The sequence below is a fragment of the Coffea arabica genome, chromosome 4c, assembly GCF_036785885.1.
Source record: "Coffea arabica cultivar ET-39 chromosome 4c, Coffea Arabica ET-39 HiFi, whole genome shotgun sequence".
NCBI classification, from domain to species: Eukaryota; Viridiplantae; Streptophyta; class Magnoliopsida; order Gentianales; family Rubiaceae; genus Coffea; species Coffea arabica.
Genome location: NC_092316.1, coordinates 8121317 through 8138082, shown reverse-complemented (window position 1 = coordinate 8138082; position 16766 = coordinate 8121317). Strand labels below are relative to the sequence as shown.

At 34.0% G+C, this 16766-nt stretch overlaps 2 protein-coding genes across 3 annotated transcripts; one reads left to right on the top strand and one right to left on the bottom strand.

Moving 5' to 3' along the window:
• Nucleotides 1-3527: 3527 nt before the first annotated feature.
• Nucleotides 3528-5528, bottom strand: LOC113738885 (CASP-like protein 4D1). 2 transcript variants are annotated; one of them, XM_027266159.2, is made up of 3 exons: nucleotides 5363-5528; nucleotides 4775-4910; nucleotides 3528-4236 (listed from the first exon to the last, which is right to left on the bottom strand). In XM_027266159.2, exons 1-3 carry the CDS (start codon nucleotides 5512-5514, stop codon nucleotides 3958-3960), a joined length of 567 nt encoding a protein of 188 aa, XP_027121960.1. In that variant the 5' UTR covers nucleotides 5515-5528; the 3' UTR covers nucleotides 3528-3957. The 2 variants fall into 2 exon arrangements, with proteins under 2 accessions (XP_027121960.1, XP_071901153.1); XM_072045052.1 differs by having other exon boundaries at nucleotides 4775-4890.
• Nucleotides 5529-13403: 7875 nt separating this feature from the next.
• On the top strand, nucleotides 13404-16476 carry LOC113739790 (protein REDOX 2-like). The gene is made up of 4 exons (XM_027267129.2): nucleotides 13404-14037; nucleotides 15106-15349; nucleotides 15612-15791; nucleotides 16124-16476. The coding sequence occupies exons 1-4, from the start codon at nucleotides 13715-13717 to the stop codon at nucleotides 16346-16348; spliced, it is 972 nt and encodes a 323-aa protein (XP_027122930.1). The 5' UTR covers nucleotides 13404-13714; the 3' UTR covers nucleotides 16349-16476.
• The last annotated feature ends 290 nt before the right edge of the window (nucleotides 16477-16766 follow it).

Here is a 16766-nt window from a genome sequence, read left to right as displayed (position 1 = left end):
GAAACTCTTTTTTTTTTTTTCAAAGAGAGAAGAGAGAAGGGCTTCTTGTTGATTCTCCGTGATTGTATCCTAAAAGTAATAGATAAAAGAAAAACACATATAACTGAGGACGAATCCCACGAATTGCAAGAAAAGGAATCAACTCAACTCGATGTCTTTTTTCTATAAAATGTTTTGTAAGCGCTAGAAGTTTGATCAAGTTTAGAGAACTGAATTTACTTTGCACATTCAATGAAGATATTGAACTGACACGTTATTCAACAGTGTATCTTGATCTTAAATCAGCAGCTTTTTATCTATTGTCTACCTTATTATGACTCTAACAAGTTGGAGAAAAGAAATTTTTGGGGGCTATCTTTCTGAAAAAGAGAACATGATTAACTGCAAGTTGAAGATGACTGAACGATGATATAGTTTATTGGAGCCCTCTAAATCATTCGGCTCAAGATCTATGTTTCCATATGGTTAAGCGATCAATTAAGTACAGCTCAGGTTCAAAGAATCTTATTAAACAGTAACACATTATTTGCAAAAAATTATTTGTTTGCATATCATATACACGTTTTTCAGTCAATCGTTTTATCTTCTCAATCACTTTTTTTATTTCATATATATCACATTATAAAAAGTACTACATAAATATTTCAAAGAATATCTCAAATAATCTCCTATCCAAACATGTTTGTATGAACTTGTCTTAAATCTTGTATGCGTCATATGAACTAGTAAGTAGTAATAAGCAATTTCCAAAAAGAAAAAAAAGATTTTTTGAATAGGATCAGGCACTCGTTAACAAATCTAAATTACACCTAACTTTTTATCACTACACACAATCACAATAATTATACCCATTGTGTTTAAATACACTTTTCAAAAAAAAAATTGACACTTTTTTCAGAATCAACCCTCTTAACAAGTGTCTATTGGGTATCCATCAGCCAAACCCTCGAAAGGATTGATTTTATGATCATAACAGTTCATCAAAATATATGCAGTCACACACACACACACACACACGTACACTCCTCCAAACCATCCCTCGTCCCATATAATATAGTGATTAAAGTATATAGAATAAAATAAGTATGATTAATTATTCTTTTTTCTTTTGGTAGGATAAACATGCAATGCTGAGCAGTGGGTTAAGGCAAATGTGAATGGGGCTGCTGCGAATAATCCAAATGCTGCAGATGCTGGTGGAGTTATCTGGATGCTTCCGCTGTTTGGAGGGGAGTTTTTGTGCCGAGCCTTGGGCAATGATTTGGGCCTTAAATTAGCTTTGCATTAAGGGGGTTTTACAAAAGACTATTCGGTAGTGCTGGAGACAGGCTCGAAGGTTGGTATTTGTCTTGTTCCCGTGTCCTTATTTTAATATTAGTGCGTCTGCAGCATAGTTGGCTCGAGGGAAAAATATATGTGCAGACAATTTACCCAAGCTAACTTTATAGTTCCCTAAAAAAAAAAAAAATTAAAAGCTAACTTTTTAGTTACCTAGAATTCTTGGATTTCTTTTAGGTTTTTATACTTTTGTGATAAATTTACCGTTGAATGGTGAAATAATTGGTTTTGACTATTGGATTGCAACAGTTTCAAACTTTTAAACTATAACGAATATCATTATTGGGGGAAAAAAATTGGAAAAAAATAATTTTCTAAATGGACTATAGAATTTTCAAATAGTTACTGTCAGGATTTATAGAGTTCAAATTTATAGTAATTAACTGTTAAACTGCGTTGGTTCAGTGGTTAGAGGAGGACTCTTGGAATTCGAGTTTGAAAGGTGCTCATGCTAGGGAAGTTTTCATGTCATGTTAGAATTTATACGGCCTAGAGGACCTATACTGTCATAAGTGGTTTATTACATTTGTATTAGTCCACTTTTAGGAACTATGATTATGGTTTCAAATCTAAAATGGACTAATTTTGTTCTGGAGTTCGTCCATTTTGAACCTTGGTTTCTGTGGCAAATATTGCTGGTTCCAAGTCCTATGTTACATGAACTGAAAAGAAGCCTTATGATGTCCCATTCTGTAAGCCCAAAAAAAAAAAAAAAAAATCTTCTGCGGGAAAGAAATTGTGTCAGCTTCTAAAATACCTTTTAGCCCATTAAAGTTTAGCCCATACTGTTCTAGCCCATTAAATTGTTTTAGGCTTCAACCTCTTACAAAAAGGTAATCTTAGAATGTGCTAAATTTGGACCCGGGGTTGGCTCGACAGGTACTGGGATTGGCTCATTAGGTTCCAGGTCGTGTGGTCAGAGTTCGACTCCTCCTACCATCTTGGGTCTCTTGGGGGCGGGGACCCGGGAGCAGTGGGACTAGTCGGGCCGAAGGGTCCGACACCCACTATGTTGACAAAAAAAAAAAAAAAAAAAGAATGTGCTAAATTTGGTTATCGATAATGCTCCAAATTCTAAATGGGGAAAAATTGAAAATGGTCTCAAAATTAAAGAATACGGAAAGCTGCAAAGTTTACAATTCCTAGTTCAACATGCTCAGACCCTGTTTAATAATTCAATTCAGAATTTAAATTTAATAGGTTTAGATGCTAATATATTTAAATATTTTTTATAACAAGAAATAGAAAATTTTAATGAATTGAGTAGTTTCGAATTGTCTAGGCAAAACTTACTTCAAAAAAAATAAGTGATAAGCGGTGTAATTATCACTTAATACAAAGTATGTTCAAATGTTAGGATTTTAGTATTGAACAATTTAATAATTTAACAGGTTCAAATTTCAGAATCTAAATCTCAATTTTATCAAATGAATCCTTAGTATTGAAAATCTCTAAATTTGTTGAAGAAAAACGCGATTCATATTTTCTTTCTTTTTCAAAAAAATCTTGAGAAAGTATTTTGAGTGGGTGCCATGCATATCCAATGTTACCCTTCCCCCCTCCTGCAAGGTAGTGATGTTTGATAGTGTCTTTTATGAGTCTATCAATTCTATTTTATTTGATGACAGATAAGAGTATTCTGATTTTGATTTGAGGGTAACATATATGTACTTTGGAGTTTCGTTTGCATTGACAAAGAAGTTTCTAAAACGCTTTCAATCTTGCGCATAGTAGGTTGGCTACTTGGCTATCGTTTGGCCAATTTGAGGCTATAATAAAAAATGACAATGACAAAACAATAAGCGGTAATTTGGCATCACATCGGGAGGGTTTGGTTGGGTGATACGGTGGAAATAATTATAAATAGGAGACCCTAGTTCTAAACTTCCTACTTAAAAAAAAGGGTTAATGCAACATTTTGAAATTTGTAATGATTTTAGAACCCTAGCAAATTTTTTGATAGCCTTTTTTTATATATGAAAGTAAACAAATATCCAACGTATAGAATGAACTATCGTACTACAGACTTAACATAATCTTGTTTTCCTAACCAATCTTGTTAATATCTATTTTCACTTTTTATTTGTCCTAAAACAAGAGTCATTTTTAAAAGTCAATACAAACTTTTATTACCTTTCCATTTTTAGCATTTAAAAGTTAGTCCCTCTACACATCAATACACTATCATAGAATTTAAATGTGGGAGCATTAGCATATTATAAATATGTCCAAAAATACATAATGATTACATGTTCTCTCAAAATTTGAATTTTCAAAATATGACTCAAATTATAGGACAAAAGGAGCACGTATCAAGGTGTGAGGGAGAATTCGGCTTTGCAAAAGCAGCATGGTCAAAAGGCCTCCAAGCTATAATGGTAATAGACAGGCAATTTCTTGATGATGCAGATGATATCCAAAATCGAAATGCTTTGAGTGCATGAGTATTACTGGTCCAGTTGGCCTGTACTAGCATTGCAAAGCATAAACTAATATTCTGTATTCACAGGCTAGAACATCATCATCCATTATTCAGACAAAATTTCTCCCAATTGATTCAAAAATTCGCAGACAAATTTGATAATTTCTTCCAACAGTTCCCCTACAGACCAATATTTCTCATCGAAAAAATCCTCCTCCTCCTTTAGTACTTGCTGACTTCATGATTGATGTGAGAATCGAGGTTATGGCCATAGTAACAAATCCTACAAGTAGAATACCAGTGGCAATGTTCTCCCTATCAAGGAAATGGGATGCTTTTGATCTCTCTTCATCTACCTCTGCGGCATTGGCACCTAACGCTACAGCAACAACAGAAACTACATCGAAGTATCTTTTAAGCTCGAAGGTAACACCAAATCCCACTCCAACTCCACTTGCCAAAAGGAAGCTGATGACCTGCAGATTTCAAGAAAAAGAATCATTTCTAGAAACGGCCAACAATCTTTCTTGGAAATAACTACTGGTCTAAATAATTTGAAGTTTGATAAAGCACCATTCTACAAATAGTTTACTCAAAATTAAGATAATGAATAACATTTTTTTATCGTTAAGCATGTGGTTGTCTTTGGGGGTTTATTTGCAGTAGATAATGTGCAGCTTTCAGTATTCGGTGCAAATATACAATGTTCTTCAGACATACTCTGATAATGTCTTCTTCTTTTTTTTCATTCTACGACATATTTTCTTTTTCTTTCTTTTACCAGATAAAATTTGTCTCGTCTGAGGCAGCAAAAAAATCAACCATGTAATGATCCCAGAAATAATTGCCCAGAATCCTAGCTTCCTCATGCAAACCTTAATGTAAACATATTAATGCTAGGTAGCAGCGTAATAATTCCCGCGACCATAACTGCATTGAATTGGCTTCATTTTCTATTATTTGAACTATTGAAGAGGTACTGATGGCAGTTATTATGGAAGTGTATGAGAGAACCTTATCGCCGTAGAAATCAAACTCCGGCAGACAGCCGTTGCGAATCCACCTCTTCTCTGTGCTAACGTGATATACTGCAAAGGGAAGCTGAATGAGTGTGTAGATGAAGCCGACGCCTGCCACAGCCACAGCATACCTGTTATAATGAATTTATTTCCAGAATTAATGAGACTTTATATGATTAAGCTGGACTAAGATAATTAACTCTATCAGCTGTTTGACGATTTTTTTTTTTTTTAAATGCAGGATTTACTGGCTAGGTTTGATTTGCACAAATATATTGCTGTTTGCATGCTCAAAATATTAGAACTCTGCCATTCTAAGTTAAAGAAAAAAAGAAATCAGAGTCCTGAGATCGTGTAATTTTGTGGTTTATGATCTCTCAAACCAATTATCAACCAACGAAATCTATGAAAAGAAGAAATCTTAAACAATTTGAAAACTTTTAATTAGTTCTTGAACAGGAGTGAGACCCGGCCCTGCAGTTAGCCATTGTCAAAGTAGGATTTGTTTTTCAAAATTACAATTGGATTAAAATAAGCTAAATTTAGAACTTTATTAAGAATTCTCGAAATTATGCAGTCTTACCAGTAAGCATGGAGATCAGCAAAGAATATTTTAGCGCCATCACTGAGCTTGCAATTGTTAAGAACCAAAAGCACAACTGAGGCAGCCAGCGCCAAAAGAGTGATGACCCTCAAGACTAGGACTGAATTAATTACTATCTCCTTTGAAGCCATTTTTGATTAATGCTACCTCTTCAAATTTTCTGATACGATTCCATGGATGGAAAGCCCTTTTTAATACCATGAATTTACCACCTCCAAACTCCTTGTACGTACTGTCGATAAAGCCAAAGCTTTTGCCAGCAAAATAATTTCTTGTGGTTTGGGATCACGGTAAATCTTGCCGATTTCATCTTTCAACAGCAAAGCATGATATGATAGAGACATTGCAGGCTAAGAATATATTATTTGACCTTACCAGCTGGGAAAATTTAATGATTGTTTTTTTGTCCTTTATATTTTTCATTTTACGTGTGTTTTCTTTAATGCAATCTAATTTTGTGGTTTATACAAATTGACCGAATTGACTGCAATGCTCAGTTAAATTTGGAAAGGGTTTAAGGGGGAGAGGGAGTGTTTAAAAAAAAAATATATATTCTTAACCTAAACTTTACACTCACCAATAACTCTAACAACCAATGAGCTTTTGTGGGTATTATTGAGAATGTAGAAGAAAGATTTCTTATTTTTTTAAAAGAATATATATATATTAAATTTGTTAAAGTATAATAACTTCATTTCTGTCAACCAATACAGACGAAGATTAGTAGTTTATCATGATCATGCTTAATTAATTTATATAATCTACAGTTGTATTTGTTGTGGATGTTGATACTTTTGTTGATGGAGGCTTTGTAATTGTCTTAACAGTTTGTTTGTTCACGCCACACAAAACAGCGTAATTGATTAGATTTATGATGCCCTAAAAATGCATTCGATTATCACGCAATGGCCCTGGCGTAGAGCGTTGAGGCAAATGGCTTCTTGGTATCATCTGGGAAAAGGATGCTGATTGGAATTTCTTCGCAAGTATATGTCCAAGTGAAAATTAAGGTGGACCAAGTAAAAACCAGAATAAAATTTTGAAGTTGAAAAGCTTATTGAACTAAGGGTGGAGGGGGAGCATTTCATCGATTCGAAATTGTCTACCTCTTATTATACACAAGAAAAAGATCATGCCAATATATTTATGTAACGTAAAATGACATCGACAACTAGTAATTGATCACCTGATCAACGTTCCTATCAATTAAATAGGACCTTAGACAAAATGATGTGTATAAGTAGTCATTAATCGCTCTGTTTGGATTCAAATTTTTTTTTAAAAATAAATTTTTCATCTACAACGCTACAATAATACACAAATAAAAACAACTCCAAAAATACCATATCCATACAATATATCAAAAACAACTCCAAATATACAAAAAAAAATACACAATTACCCATCACTCTCCACCACCACGGCTACCACCTTACCGTCACCACCCCCACACCCACGATCCTCTCTTCTCTCTCCTCTCTCTCTCCGCCCATCTTTCCTCCCTCTCTCCTCCTTCTCCTCATTTTTTCCTCCTCTTATCTCTCCTTCTCCTTCCTCCTTTCTTCTTTCCCTTTCCCCTCAACTGACCGCAACCTTCCTAGTCACAATCAAATCTGATTGCGACCAGAAGCCGCGACCAAGACGGTCGTGGTTAGAGTGGTGGCTAAAGTTGCAGTCACAACCCGCGAGCAGGAGAGGAGTTTGGGGTTGGGGGGAAGGAGGGGAGGGGGAGAAGAGAAAAGGGAGAGGAAAGAGGGAGGAGGAGGAAGGGGAGGAAATAGAGGGGTGGAGGAGAGGAAGAGAAAGGAGAGAGAGGGAGGAAAAGGGAGGGGATAGTGGTGGGCCGTGTAAAATTTTTTTAAAAAATCCCAAAAAAATTGTAAATTATAAAAATACTCAAAAATATATTTTAAAAATATCTCTAAAAACAATCCAAAAACCATCTACATTAAAAGTTTTTCATATACACAACTATAGTAAAATTTTTGAAAAATACCTCCAAAAACAACTAATCCAAACAGAACCAATTGATTTGAGAAGCATATGATGATCCAAAGAGTTTCTTACAAACTATGTAATTCAACAAGACGCAAGGTTAAAGATTAATTTGGGCTTTTCATTGCATTAGAAGATAGTAATTTTTAATTGTCTTAGTACCATAAAATTTATCTGTTTTGCAAAATGATCTTTCAATTGCTTTTTCACATACTAAAGACCTGCATCTATCATTTTCAATTCATTGTGCACCGGAATTGCAATCTACCTCGCCTCTTATTCTCTATTATTAAGTATGAAGCATGACATAAACATGCACAAGGTTCAAGTATTCTATTATGAGTTATATTTAATTAGTGCAGAGCTATAAATTATTAGGATTCTGTAAAAGTAGATTTAGAAGATATTTATCTAGGTTTTTTACTCTTATTCAATAGTTAAAAACAGAATAAAACGAATACAGACTGAATTCAAATATGTAGCTGTGTCTACATTTTGTTCAAGCAACATAAAATTAAAAGAAAAGACGGAAAAAGAAAAAAAAATCGAAGTCATTGACTCATTCAATGAGATAACCTTTTCATCCAACTGGGGAAGATAATGGCAAATCTCTGGAACCCCTATGTTTGTGTCAAAATATTATCCCATAATATTCATTGGTATCAACAATTTTCCTTGAAGAAATTAAGTTGGATATGCTCATATGACCATATGACTTTTCCAACCAATTATATACATAATGGAAAAATCACAGGTGATGCCACAGGTTCAATTGAAGCTCATTACTTTTTGTCAAATTTTATTTTAGCTCTTAAGCTTTCAATTCTTTCAAATTCAGCACCCTATTCTCTCACTGTTTCTTCAATTTTAGCAGTTCCGTTAAGTTTAAAATGGCCTACATATCCTAGGTTGCTCTTAGGTGTATATATCAGAAAGGAACCAATCTTCTTGCTAAGAGCTTCAACAAGGAGAGAATGACACAAAACCTCCAAACTTTTGACTTGGAACTGATCACCAATCAAGAAGTGGATAAAAATCAGCAGATTCGTCAGCATTGCAGATGGTTATTCATCCATCCAAACAGGCCGTATAAATTAGTAGCAAAACTTTGGGATGGAGGGCTATAATATTCTCCTTTTTTTTTTTTTTTTTTTTTTTTACAATACGATAGATCATCCTACAGTAGGGGAGGGGGAGCACCTGAAGAGGTTTAAGGATAACTCGGAGCGGATTGAACCACCAACGAACCAGATGGATGCACTGCGTACCCGCCTAAATTTTTTAAAGCAGAGCCATTTTAATGTGGCAAATTAATGGGAGATAAAGTTTGAACCCTTGTCTCTCACCCCATCAAGATTTAATGCATTGGTGGTGGCCACCAGATCAAAGGCTGGTGATTAAGGGCTATAGTATTCTCGTTTATCGTTTTTTTTTTCAATCTTTCTGAATTTTATCGTACTTCAATGATTTAATTTTCATTTCCCATAGTCAAAGGTCATGTTTCCTCGTTCCCAGTCTCTGAAAGTTTGAGTCTCACCAACTTGATGTTCTTTATTCTCTTCTTTTCCTTCTCATTATTCTAAAGTGAAAAATACTAGATGTAACCTTCCGTGGAATTTTATCATTTTCATTCAGTTTCGTTTTTTATTCTTTTTTTTTTTAAAAAAAATAAAGGATTCTTCTTATCTTTTGCAAGCAATCAGAGTCTAGACCCACTTCTTATCTTTTGACCTTAGTTCATAAAATAGAAAATTACCTTTCATAAATTCATTAGTTATATATCCAAAGTTTTATTGTATTTTGTTCTAGAATTACATCATTGTAAAAAATAGATTGGTTACTAATTTTATCTGTTGTTTTAATATGAATATGAGTAGAGAGATTTGAAATAATGCGAAGAACTGAGATATGTTGAAAGTGAGATTAATTATAAAAAGTTAACCACTAGAGTCGGTCCAATGATCAAGAGAAGGGTGGAAAGGTTAAAATATAAAAAAAAAAAAGCTACGTATAGTTTTTTTTCAGCAATAAAGGTAAAATTAATTTTATTTAATGTTTTGGTCTGGGTTGAAAAACCATTTATTTATCATGACCCAAGGAAACAACTTAGAGAAGCATGGGTTTGGGCAAAATGCCCAAATGCTCATCAGAAATCAAAGGTAGAAATGATTTTTTTTTTTTTTCTTTTTGGGTTTGGCTCGTTCACATTTTGAATGACCCAAAATGAAGTTTTGTCGATTAAAGTACTTTAATTCTATGATCCTAATAAGCTTGTTTACTGAGTATGATCCCAATGAGCATGTCTGATTTTATCTAGTTTGAATGGCCCAGTTCGGCAGGGCCAATTGATTTGTACAAGTAGCAAGATATTGATTGTATCGGTCTTTGAGATGAAGTAAGGTCTCCATAGACTCAAGGGCTCCTCAAAATCATAAGAATAAAGCAGACTAAACTAGGATAAACCCAAAACTGAATCATACCAAACGAGACACCAAGACGGACAAATTTTTTGAACTGAGAGACTACTTTGAACTCGGTAGAGATGAATGTGGGCTGGCACTTGGCAGCAATCAATCAACATTGCTTGGAGCCTAGGTCCATTTGCGTTAAGTAACAGTACTTTTCGTATGGGCCTTTTCCTAAAAGCCTAAAGTGGACAAGTTGTATGCTTTACAAAATGCAAGCTATGATAGTTTTATTACTAATTAAATGTGGATTTTCCTTAGTCCTTAGTTTTCATTGATAAATCGAATGGATTTTTTTTTTTTTTATAATATAGGTGAGGGGTTTCGAACTCAGGACCTTTTATCCAATTAGGCCTGTCAACGGATCGGATTCGGGCTGACATTTATTATTCTTGACCCGAATCCGACATATCATATCGGACTCGGATCCGAGCCGTTTATCCGACGGGTCTTCTACTCTATGTTCCGGATCCAAATCCGACGGGTCTCGGATCCGGGTCGGGTCTACCCCGAAAAAAATTATCAAAAACTTACAATTTCTAATAAAAAATGAGAAAAAAATATATTTGTAAACTAATTTTTAACTAATACAAAAAAAAACAAAATAAGAAAAGAAATCAAATTGACTTTACTCAAATACATCACCCTAATCTAATTATATTGATAAATATATATATTTTTTAAATTATTAATCCATTTTTATCTGGATCTGGGTCTAATACGGGCCGGAATACTATATTCTGTATCCGACATATTTTTTTTGTTTGATAAAACGGATCCGGATCCATGTCCGGATAACGGAATTAAATCCCTACCCGTACCCGCAAAAAATTTCACGGATTCGATCCCGGTCCGGGTCGTTGACAGACCTATATCCAACCCATCGTTTTCCTTGTAAGTTGAATGGATTTTGTTACCAATAGTATAATTGTTTATATGAATGAAGAGTTGTTGCAAATTCCAGTCTTTTTTTTAGTGTAAGCAGGAAAAGTCAAATTCGAGGTCTCTCACGCACTCTCCCCTTAAACCATCCAAGTCACAGTCCTGTTTGATAACTTAATTCAGTACTTAAATTTAATAGATTCAGATTTTAACATATTCGGAGTTGATCATCATGGTAGAGTTAAAGTTCACATTGCCTAGAAAAATAGATAAGATAAATTCAGATGTCGCCACCCCGAAGAGGGCAGCAAATTCCAATCCGGTTATGGTATCTTCAAATTAAAGAGAGAAGCAACCCAACCCAACATCGTAATGACTTGCTTTAAATTGTCGGATTGATTATAAGTTTTATAAAGATATAAGGACATAAAATCAAATGGGAATAAAATAATATGATTAATTATATGAATTTGTCAGCAACTTGTCACAAAATATGACTAACAGTTGGACACTACACTGAGGTGTTGAAATGGGTGATTTGGGCGGGTTTGAGTTTGGTAAAATGGGCAATGGGTATAAGTGAATCAACCCATTAATACTCATTTAATTAAATGGGTATAAATAGATAAGTCAAAAAATGAATTGGGTAACTCAATTATCTATTTATAACCCATTTATTTTAATTTTTTTTTAAATTCATTTAAATTCATTTTTGCAAACTAAGTTATTAATTTATACCATTATTTGCACCCATCATTAATTTTAAATATTTACTTATAATGCGCAATAAACCTAATTATCAATTGTTTTTTCATCCGTACTCTATGTCGCAAAATTACATACTATTTAATAATTAAACAATAAAGTTGAACTAAGTACTATAAAAATTAACATAAAAACTTAATCAAAAAATTTTGAACCTCTAGCATTTTTTTTGTCTGTAAATTTAAAATTTCATTTTGAAAAAGTAAGAAAAGAGGCTAAAACTTGTCATAAATTGGTAATGCTGAAAAATGAGCAAGTTAACAAACTAAAAGAAAATAAAATGATAAGATAATACCAACAAATAATAATAATAATGAAACAAAAGTAATTAACATCATGACAAAATGAAAAATTTGAAAAAAAAAAAAAAGCTGGGGGAAGAGAGGAGGTTTGGGAGAAGATAATTCTAAATGGGTTAATTGGACTTGATGGGTTATATAATAATACTTATTTAATAAATTGGTATTATTGGGTAACCCATTTATACTCATATGCAAAAGTTTAAAATGCCCATATCCATCTATTCATGAACGGGTATGGATAAATTTAATTAAATGGTTTTGTTTGACAGCTATACACAACAGTATAATACAATCACGTGAACTCAGATTAGGCTAGTTTTAATAACCTAAAGGAAATAGATCCACCAGCAGTAGATCATTTAGATTTATTTGTGTGACATGTTTAATGATATATTTCCTGTCATTACAGATCTCATAAATAAAAACCATAATTTTTATATATATAAAAAAATACAGCCCAGTAATTATTCCAGAGCATTGGATTCTATTTGCACCACCCGAACCTGTTTGACCTACCTGCTGTTTTCCTACCACCACCATCATGCTTTTGAAAAACAAAGGTAGGTTAGGAAAAATGGTGGCATATTCCAATTTCCAGCCCAAAGTGGCTTAAACTTCCCCATCACACTCCAACCAAGAAAAGCTGTTTGACGAATATTTTTCAACTCTACCCCACTGCAACTGCTTCTGCTTAATGACTATTTTGCGTCCATAATTCAAGACGTTGTGTTTAGCATGCATTTCATCGGTCTAAAATCTGAAATCTGAAGTCTAAATTCATTAAGTAACGGAATTATTAAATATTAAATCTGATACATTTGATTATATAATATATTAAGTGATAAATGAATAACTTATCACTTACCTTTTGCAATAAGTTTTGTTTAAAACATTCATTGCCACTTAATTAATTTAAATATATTTTTTATTATCAAACATGTTTAGGTATGTTGAGATTTGAAACCATCAAGTTTCGGTGTTAAATTGGATTATCAAAAAGCAAAACAAATGGTTGTAGTGGCGATGTAATATAGGTTTTCTAATTTATAGTGGTCCGTGACGTTCTTTTCTGTTGGCCCTTTCCAGAACAAAACTTCATTTTCCAACTATGTGGTGGTTCCGTGATTGAATTTCTTTCCTTCTTCGACTTTTTTCTTGGGCAAAATGTCAATATCTATCGTACCCTTATATTATGGGAGGGAGGAGGAGTGCAATTGGACTACATGAAAGAGCCTAGAGGTTGGAATCATAGTTATTAAATTAAATCCGACTAAAATCTCAATCTGAAGAGGTCACCGATTCAACTGCGAGCGGTTCAACTGCAAGTTATACAATAGTTATAATATATGACATAAAAATATATTTCAAATTATAAAAATAATAAAATTTTTAACTTAATGATTTAACCAACGATTTAACCGGCTATTTTTTTTTTTGATTCATCGATTAAACCATCAGATCGCTGACTAGTCAATAAATTTGTTACATAACTAGTTTAATTAGCAATTCAACTTATCCTATTACGATCAGTTCATCGAATTGACCGATTTGACTATCGATTCGAGTCGGATTTGATAACTGTGGTTGGAACCTCTGTCCATGCATCAAGCGAGGATTGAGTCATAGGCCGGGCACACCCAAATAGACTTTAAGAAGCCTTTCCTAACCAACTCCGCTAACCCGCCTTGGATATTTTTCGTTTTTTGTGCCAATCACGGTGCGTGAAGGCGAAGACAAGGAATTCACTATTCAACATATGCTAAATCATACTATTCAACATAAAAGGCCTGCTGGATAAACACAACCGCTATACTACAACCCCATCTCTCACACCCCTCTTTCTTTTCATCAATTTGAGACGAGATAACTGCCTCATATTAACTTCTTGCATTTTCTCCATTAGGACAATTACATCAGAGACCATGGAAAAAGCTGGAGAAACAATCCCAGAAATAGTGTTAAATACAGGCCACAAAATGCCATTGGTGGGGTTAGGATGTGCAGCTCAGCCTTTGCCACCATCAGAACAACTAGTATCAATATTTTTTGATGCCATGGAGATTGGGTATAGGCATTTTGATACAGCAACATTATATGGCACAGAGGAGGCCCTTGGTAAAGCTGTGGCTAAAGCACTAGAGATTGGATTAATTAAGAGCAGGGATGAATTGTTCATCACTTCTAAACTTTGGTGTACTGATGCTGATCATGACCTTGTTCTGCCCGCCCTCAAACAAACTCTTGGGTACTTTCCTCATCACCATATGAATCTCCTTTTTTTTTACCTAATTCTTCTAATTTTTTCCCTTATCTAATACCTGAATAAGGATATTCATGCATAGATATGAGCATGTAAATATATTCTATACCATGAAATTTCTGGTGCCTTGGTCATGAGTCTTATGACTGAAGAAGACCTGCCTGGTTCTTGATTAGAACAGGTATTTTTATATTTAACTCTTTGATTCTTTTGGGAGTAGCACATAGTTTTCCGACATTGTTTTTCCCCAAATTTGGACTTTTTCATTGGTTGTAACTCCATTAAGAGTATCTGAAATAGAGATTATCACTTTCCATGGATGGATAGAAGTACAACGTTTGGTCGAGAGGAATGTTTGGAGAGGAAGGGGGGGGGGGGGAATAAGGATGGGGATGAAGCCAATTGATTTTTCAAGCTAATCATACTAATTATGAATTTTTGTTCTGTCAAAAAAAAATTATGGATTTTTGTGGTGATATGAAATATCTCAAAGTCTTCTTGATATCACCGCCATCATGTATCATGTATACAAATTTTCTATTTTAGGGATTAAAGTGTTGTACTCTAAAGTTGAATGACCAAAGTAAAAATTGGAGTATAGTTGAATGTGTAAAGTGCAATTAACCCTTGTATTATCGCATCATCTTGACTATTTAATCAGACAATCACTAGAAATTAAGGTACTTAATCTATTGCAAATTTTTAGTAGTTTCATGAATTTGGGATACACTAGCGACCATTACTGAACTGTTGAACTCTTTTGGAAAGGATTTTAAATGAACATGAACACCCCTGTACGACACTAAAACTCAGATGTGATATTTTGAGTACTGTTCATATGGCCCGTACCTGTCACTAAAATCAAAATCACTTGACTATAAGAGCCTTGCATTCAAAGAAAAAAAAATTGATCATTTTCATTGTTCTCACTGACAATGGCATGGAATATGATCAGGAGAAATTATTTGTTTCTTTGATTCATCCACCAAGAAATTATTTATTTTCTGATACATGATTGACTTACTCTTTCTTGTCATAATTCTTCTTTGCTAGGAAGTTGGGGCTAGAGTATTTGGATCTTTATTTGATTCACTGGCCTCTGAGGCTAAAGCAGGGTACTGAGGTGTTTAATTTCACCATAGATGCAATTCTCCCTTTTGACATGCATGGAACGTGGAAGGCCATGGAAGAATGCAGCAAATTGGGCTTGACAAAGTCTATAGGTTTGAGCAACTTCACCTGTGAAAAAATCTCCAAACTCCAAGAAAGTGCTACCATCCTTCCAGCAGTTAATCAGGTGATTTCTCTCTCTCTCTTTTTTTTTTTGGAATTGGGTAAATGGGGTTCTAGGTAAACTGCAAATCTTGAGAGTAAAACCAGAAATTTCATAGTTTACCAGTTAACTGGGGTTTGGGGACAATAGACATGTAATTTGATAGTGGAATTAGCAAGCAGCCCGTTTGAGACTTTTTCTCTTTTACTTTCTTTGAAATTAACCTCGCCAACATTGGCCACTATAGTGGAATGCATGATAGAATTTTCGAATGAAAAATTTTCAGGTGGAGATGAATGTTGGTTGGCAGCAGCGAAAATTGGTACCATTTGCCAAAGAGAAAGGAATTCACATAATCGCTTGGTCTCCTCTTGGAGGTTATGGTACTTCTTGGGGTAGCAATGCAGTCATGGAGAATCCAATCATCAAAAATATTGCTGACTCAAGAAACAAGACCGTGGCACAGGTCCTGAATTATTATGACATATTCGAACTTAAAATTTTTTTGTAGTGCATATAGCTTTCAAGAAAATTGAAAAACACACACACACACACACACGGACGCACGCACGCACGCAGACAGTGATTAAACAATTATAATTTGCGTTTGGATTAACAGTTTTTGAGGGTGTTTTTAAAATATTTTACTGTAACAATATAGGCGAAAAACTTTTATTGTTTTTTAGATTGTTTTTGAGGTTGTTTTTAGTGTTTTGTGGTTATTTTTATTTGTATATTATTGCAGCATTTTATATGAAAATCTTCTTGTTTTTAAAAAAATTACCAATCCAAACGCAGGTGGCATTGAGATGGGTATATCAGCAAGGAGCAAGCGTCATTGTGAAGAGCTTCAGCAAGGAAAGGATGAAACAGAACCTCCAAGTATTTGATTGGGAACTCACCAAGGAAGAAATGGATCAAATTCTGCAGATTCCTCAGCGTAGAGCCCCTGGAACGGAAGCGCTTGTTGATCCAACAGGGCCATACAAATCCTTAGAGGAACTTTGGGATGGCGACGTCTGAATTTCTGGACAATGTGAACTTCAACTCTACCATGATGATCAACATTATTCCAATCCTGTTGGGGTATTCTCAAATCAAATAGGGAAGCAGCCGAACCCAACATCGTAGTGACTTATCTTTTACCAAAACACCATAGTAGGTTTGATTATCAGTTGTCAATTGTCGGATTGTTTAATATTTCTTTTTATAAAGATTTAAAAACAAATAAATAATCAACAGGAAAAAGAAATAAAATGATTATGTAGAGAGTAAATAGCACAAAAGATCACTGAGTATTTTAAATTGCATGGTTTGGTCATTAAACTTTTTTTTAAAAAAAAATCTGAAAAGGCCATTCAACTCTTTAAAGTGTAATTTTTCAAAGAAAAATTTTAACATTTTTCGTGATCACACTTTTCAATCTCTTTTTTTTTTTATT

What these genes read in the sequence shown, in the direction of transcription:
- LOC113738885 (XM_027266159.2), bottom strand. Translation starts at nt 5,514, where the DNA reads ATGGCTTCAAAGGAGATAGTAATTAATTCAGTCCTAGTCTTGAGGGTC. An exon ending in GCTGATCTCCATGCTTACTG is followed by an intron (nt 4,911 to 5,362) that starts GTAAGACTGCAT and finishes TCATTATAACAG; the next exon opens with GTATGCTGTGGCTGTGGCAG. An exon ending in TTGATTTCTACGGCGATAAG is followed by an intron (nt 4,237 to 4,774) that starts GTTCTCTCATAC and finishes TGAAATCTGCAG; the next exon opens with GTCATCAGCTTCCTTTTGGC.
- LOC113739790 (XM_027267129.2), top strand. Translation starts at nt 13,715, where the DNA reads ATGGAAAAAGCTGGAGAAACAATCCCAGAAATAGTGTTAAATACAGGC. An exon ending in GCCCTCAAACAAACTCTTGG is followed by an intron (nt 14,038 to 15,105) that starts GTACTTTCCTCA and finishes CTTCTTTGCTAG; the next exon opens with GAAGTTGGGGCTAGAGTATT. An exon ending in TCCTTCCAGCAGTTAATCAG is followed by an intron (nt 15,350 to 15,611) that starts GTGATTTCTCTC and finishes AAAAATTTTCAG; the next exon opens with GTGGAGATGAATGTTGGTTG.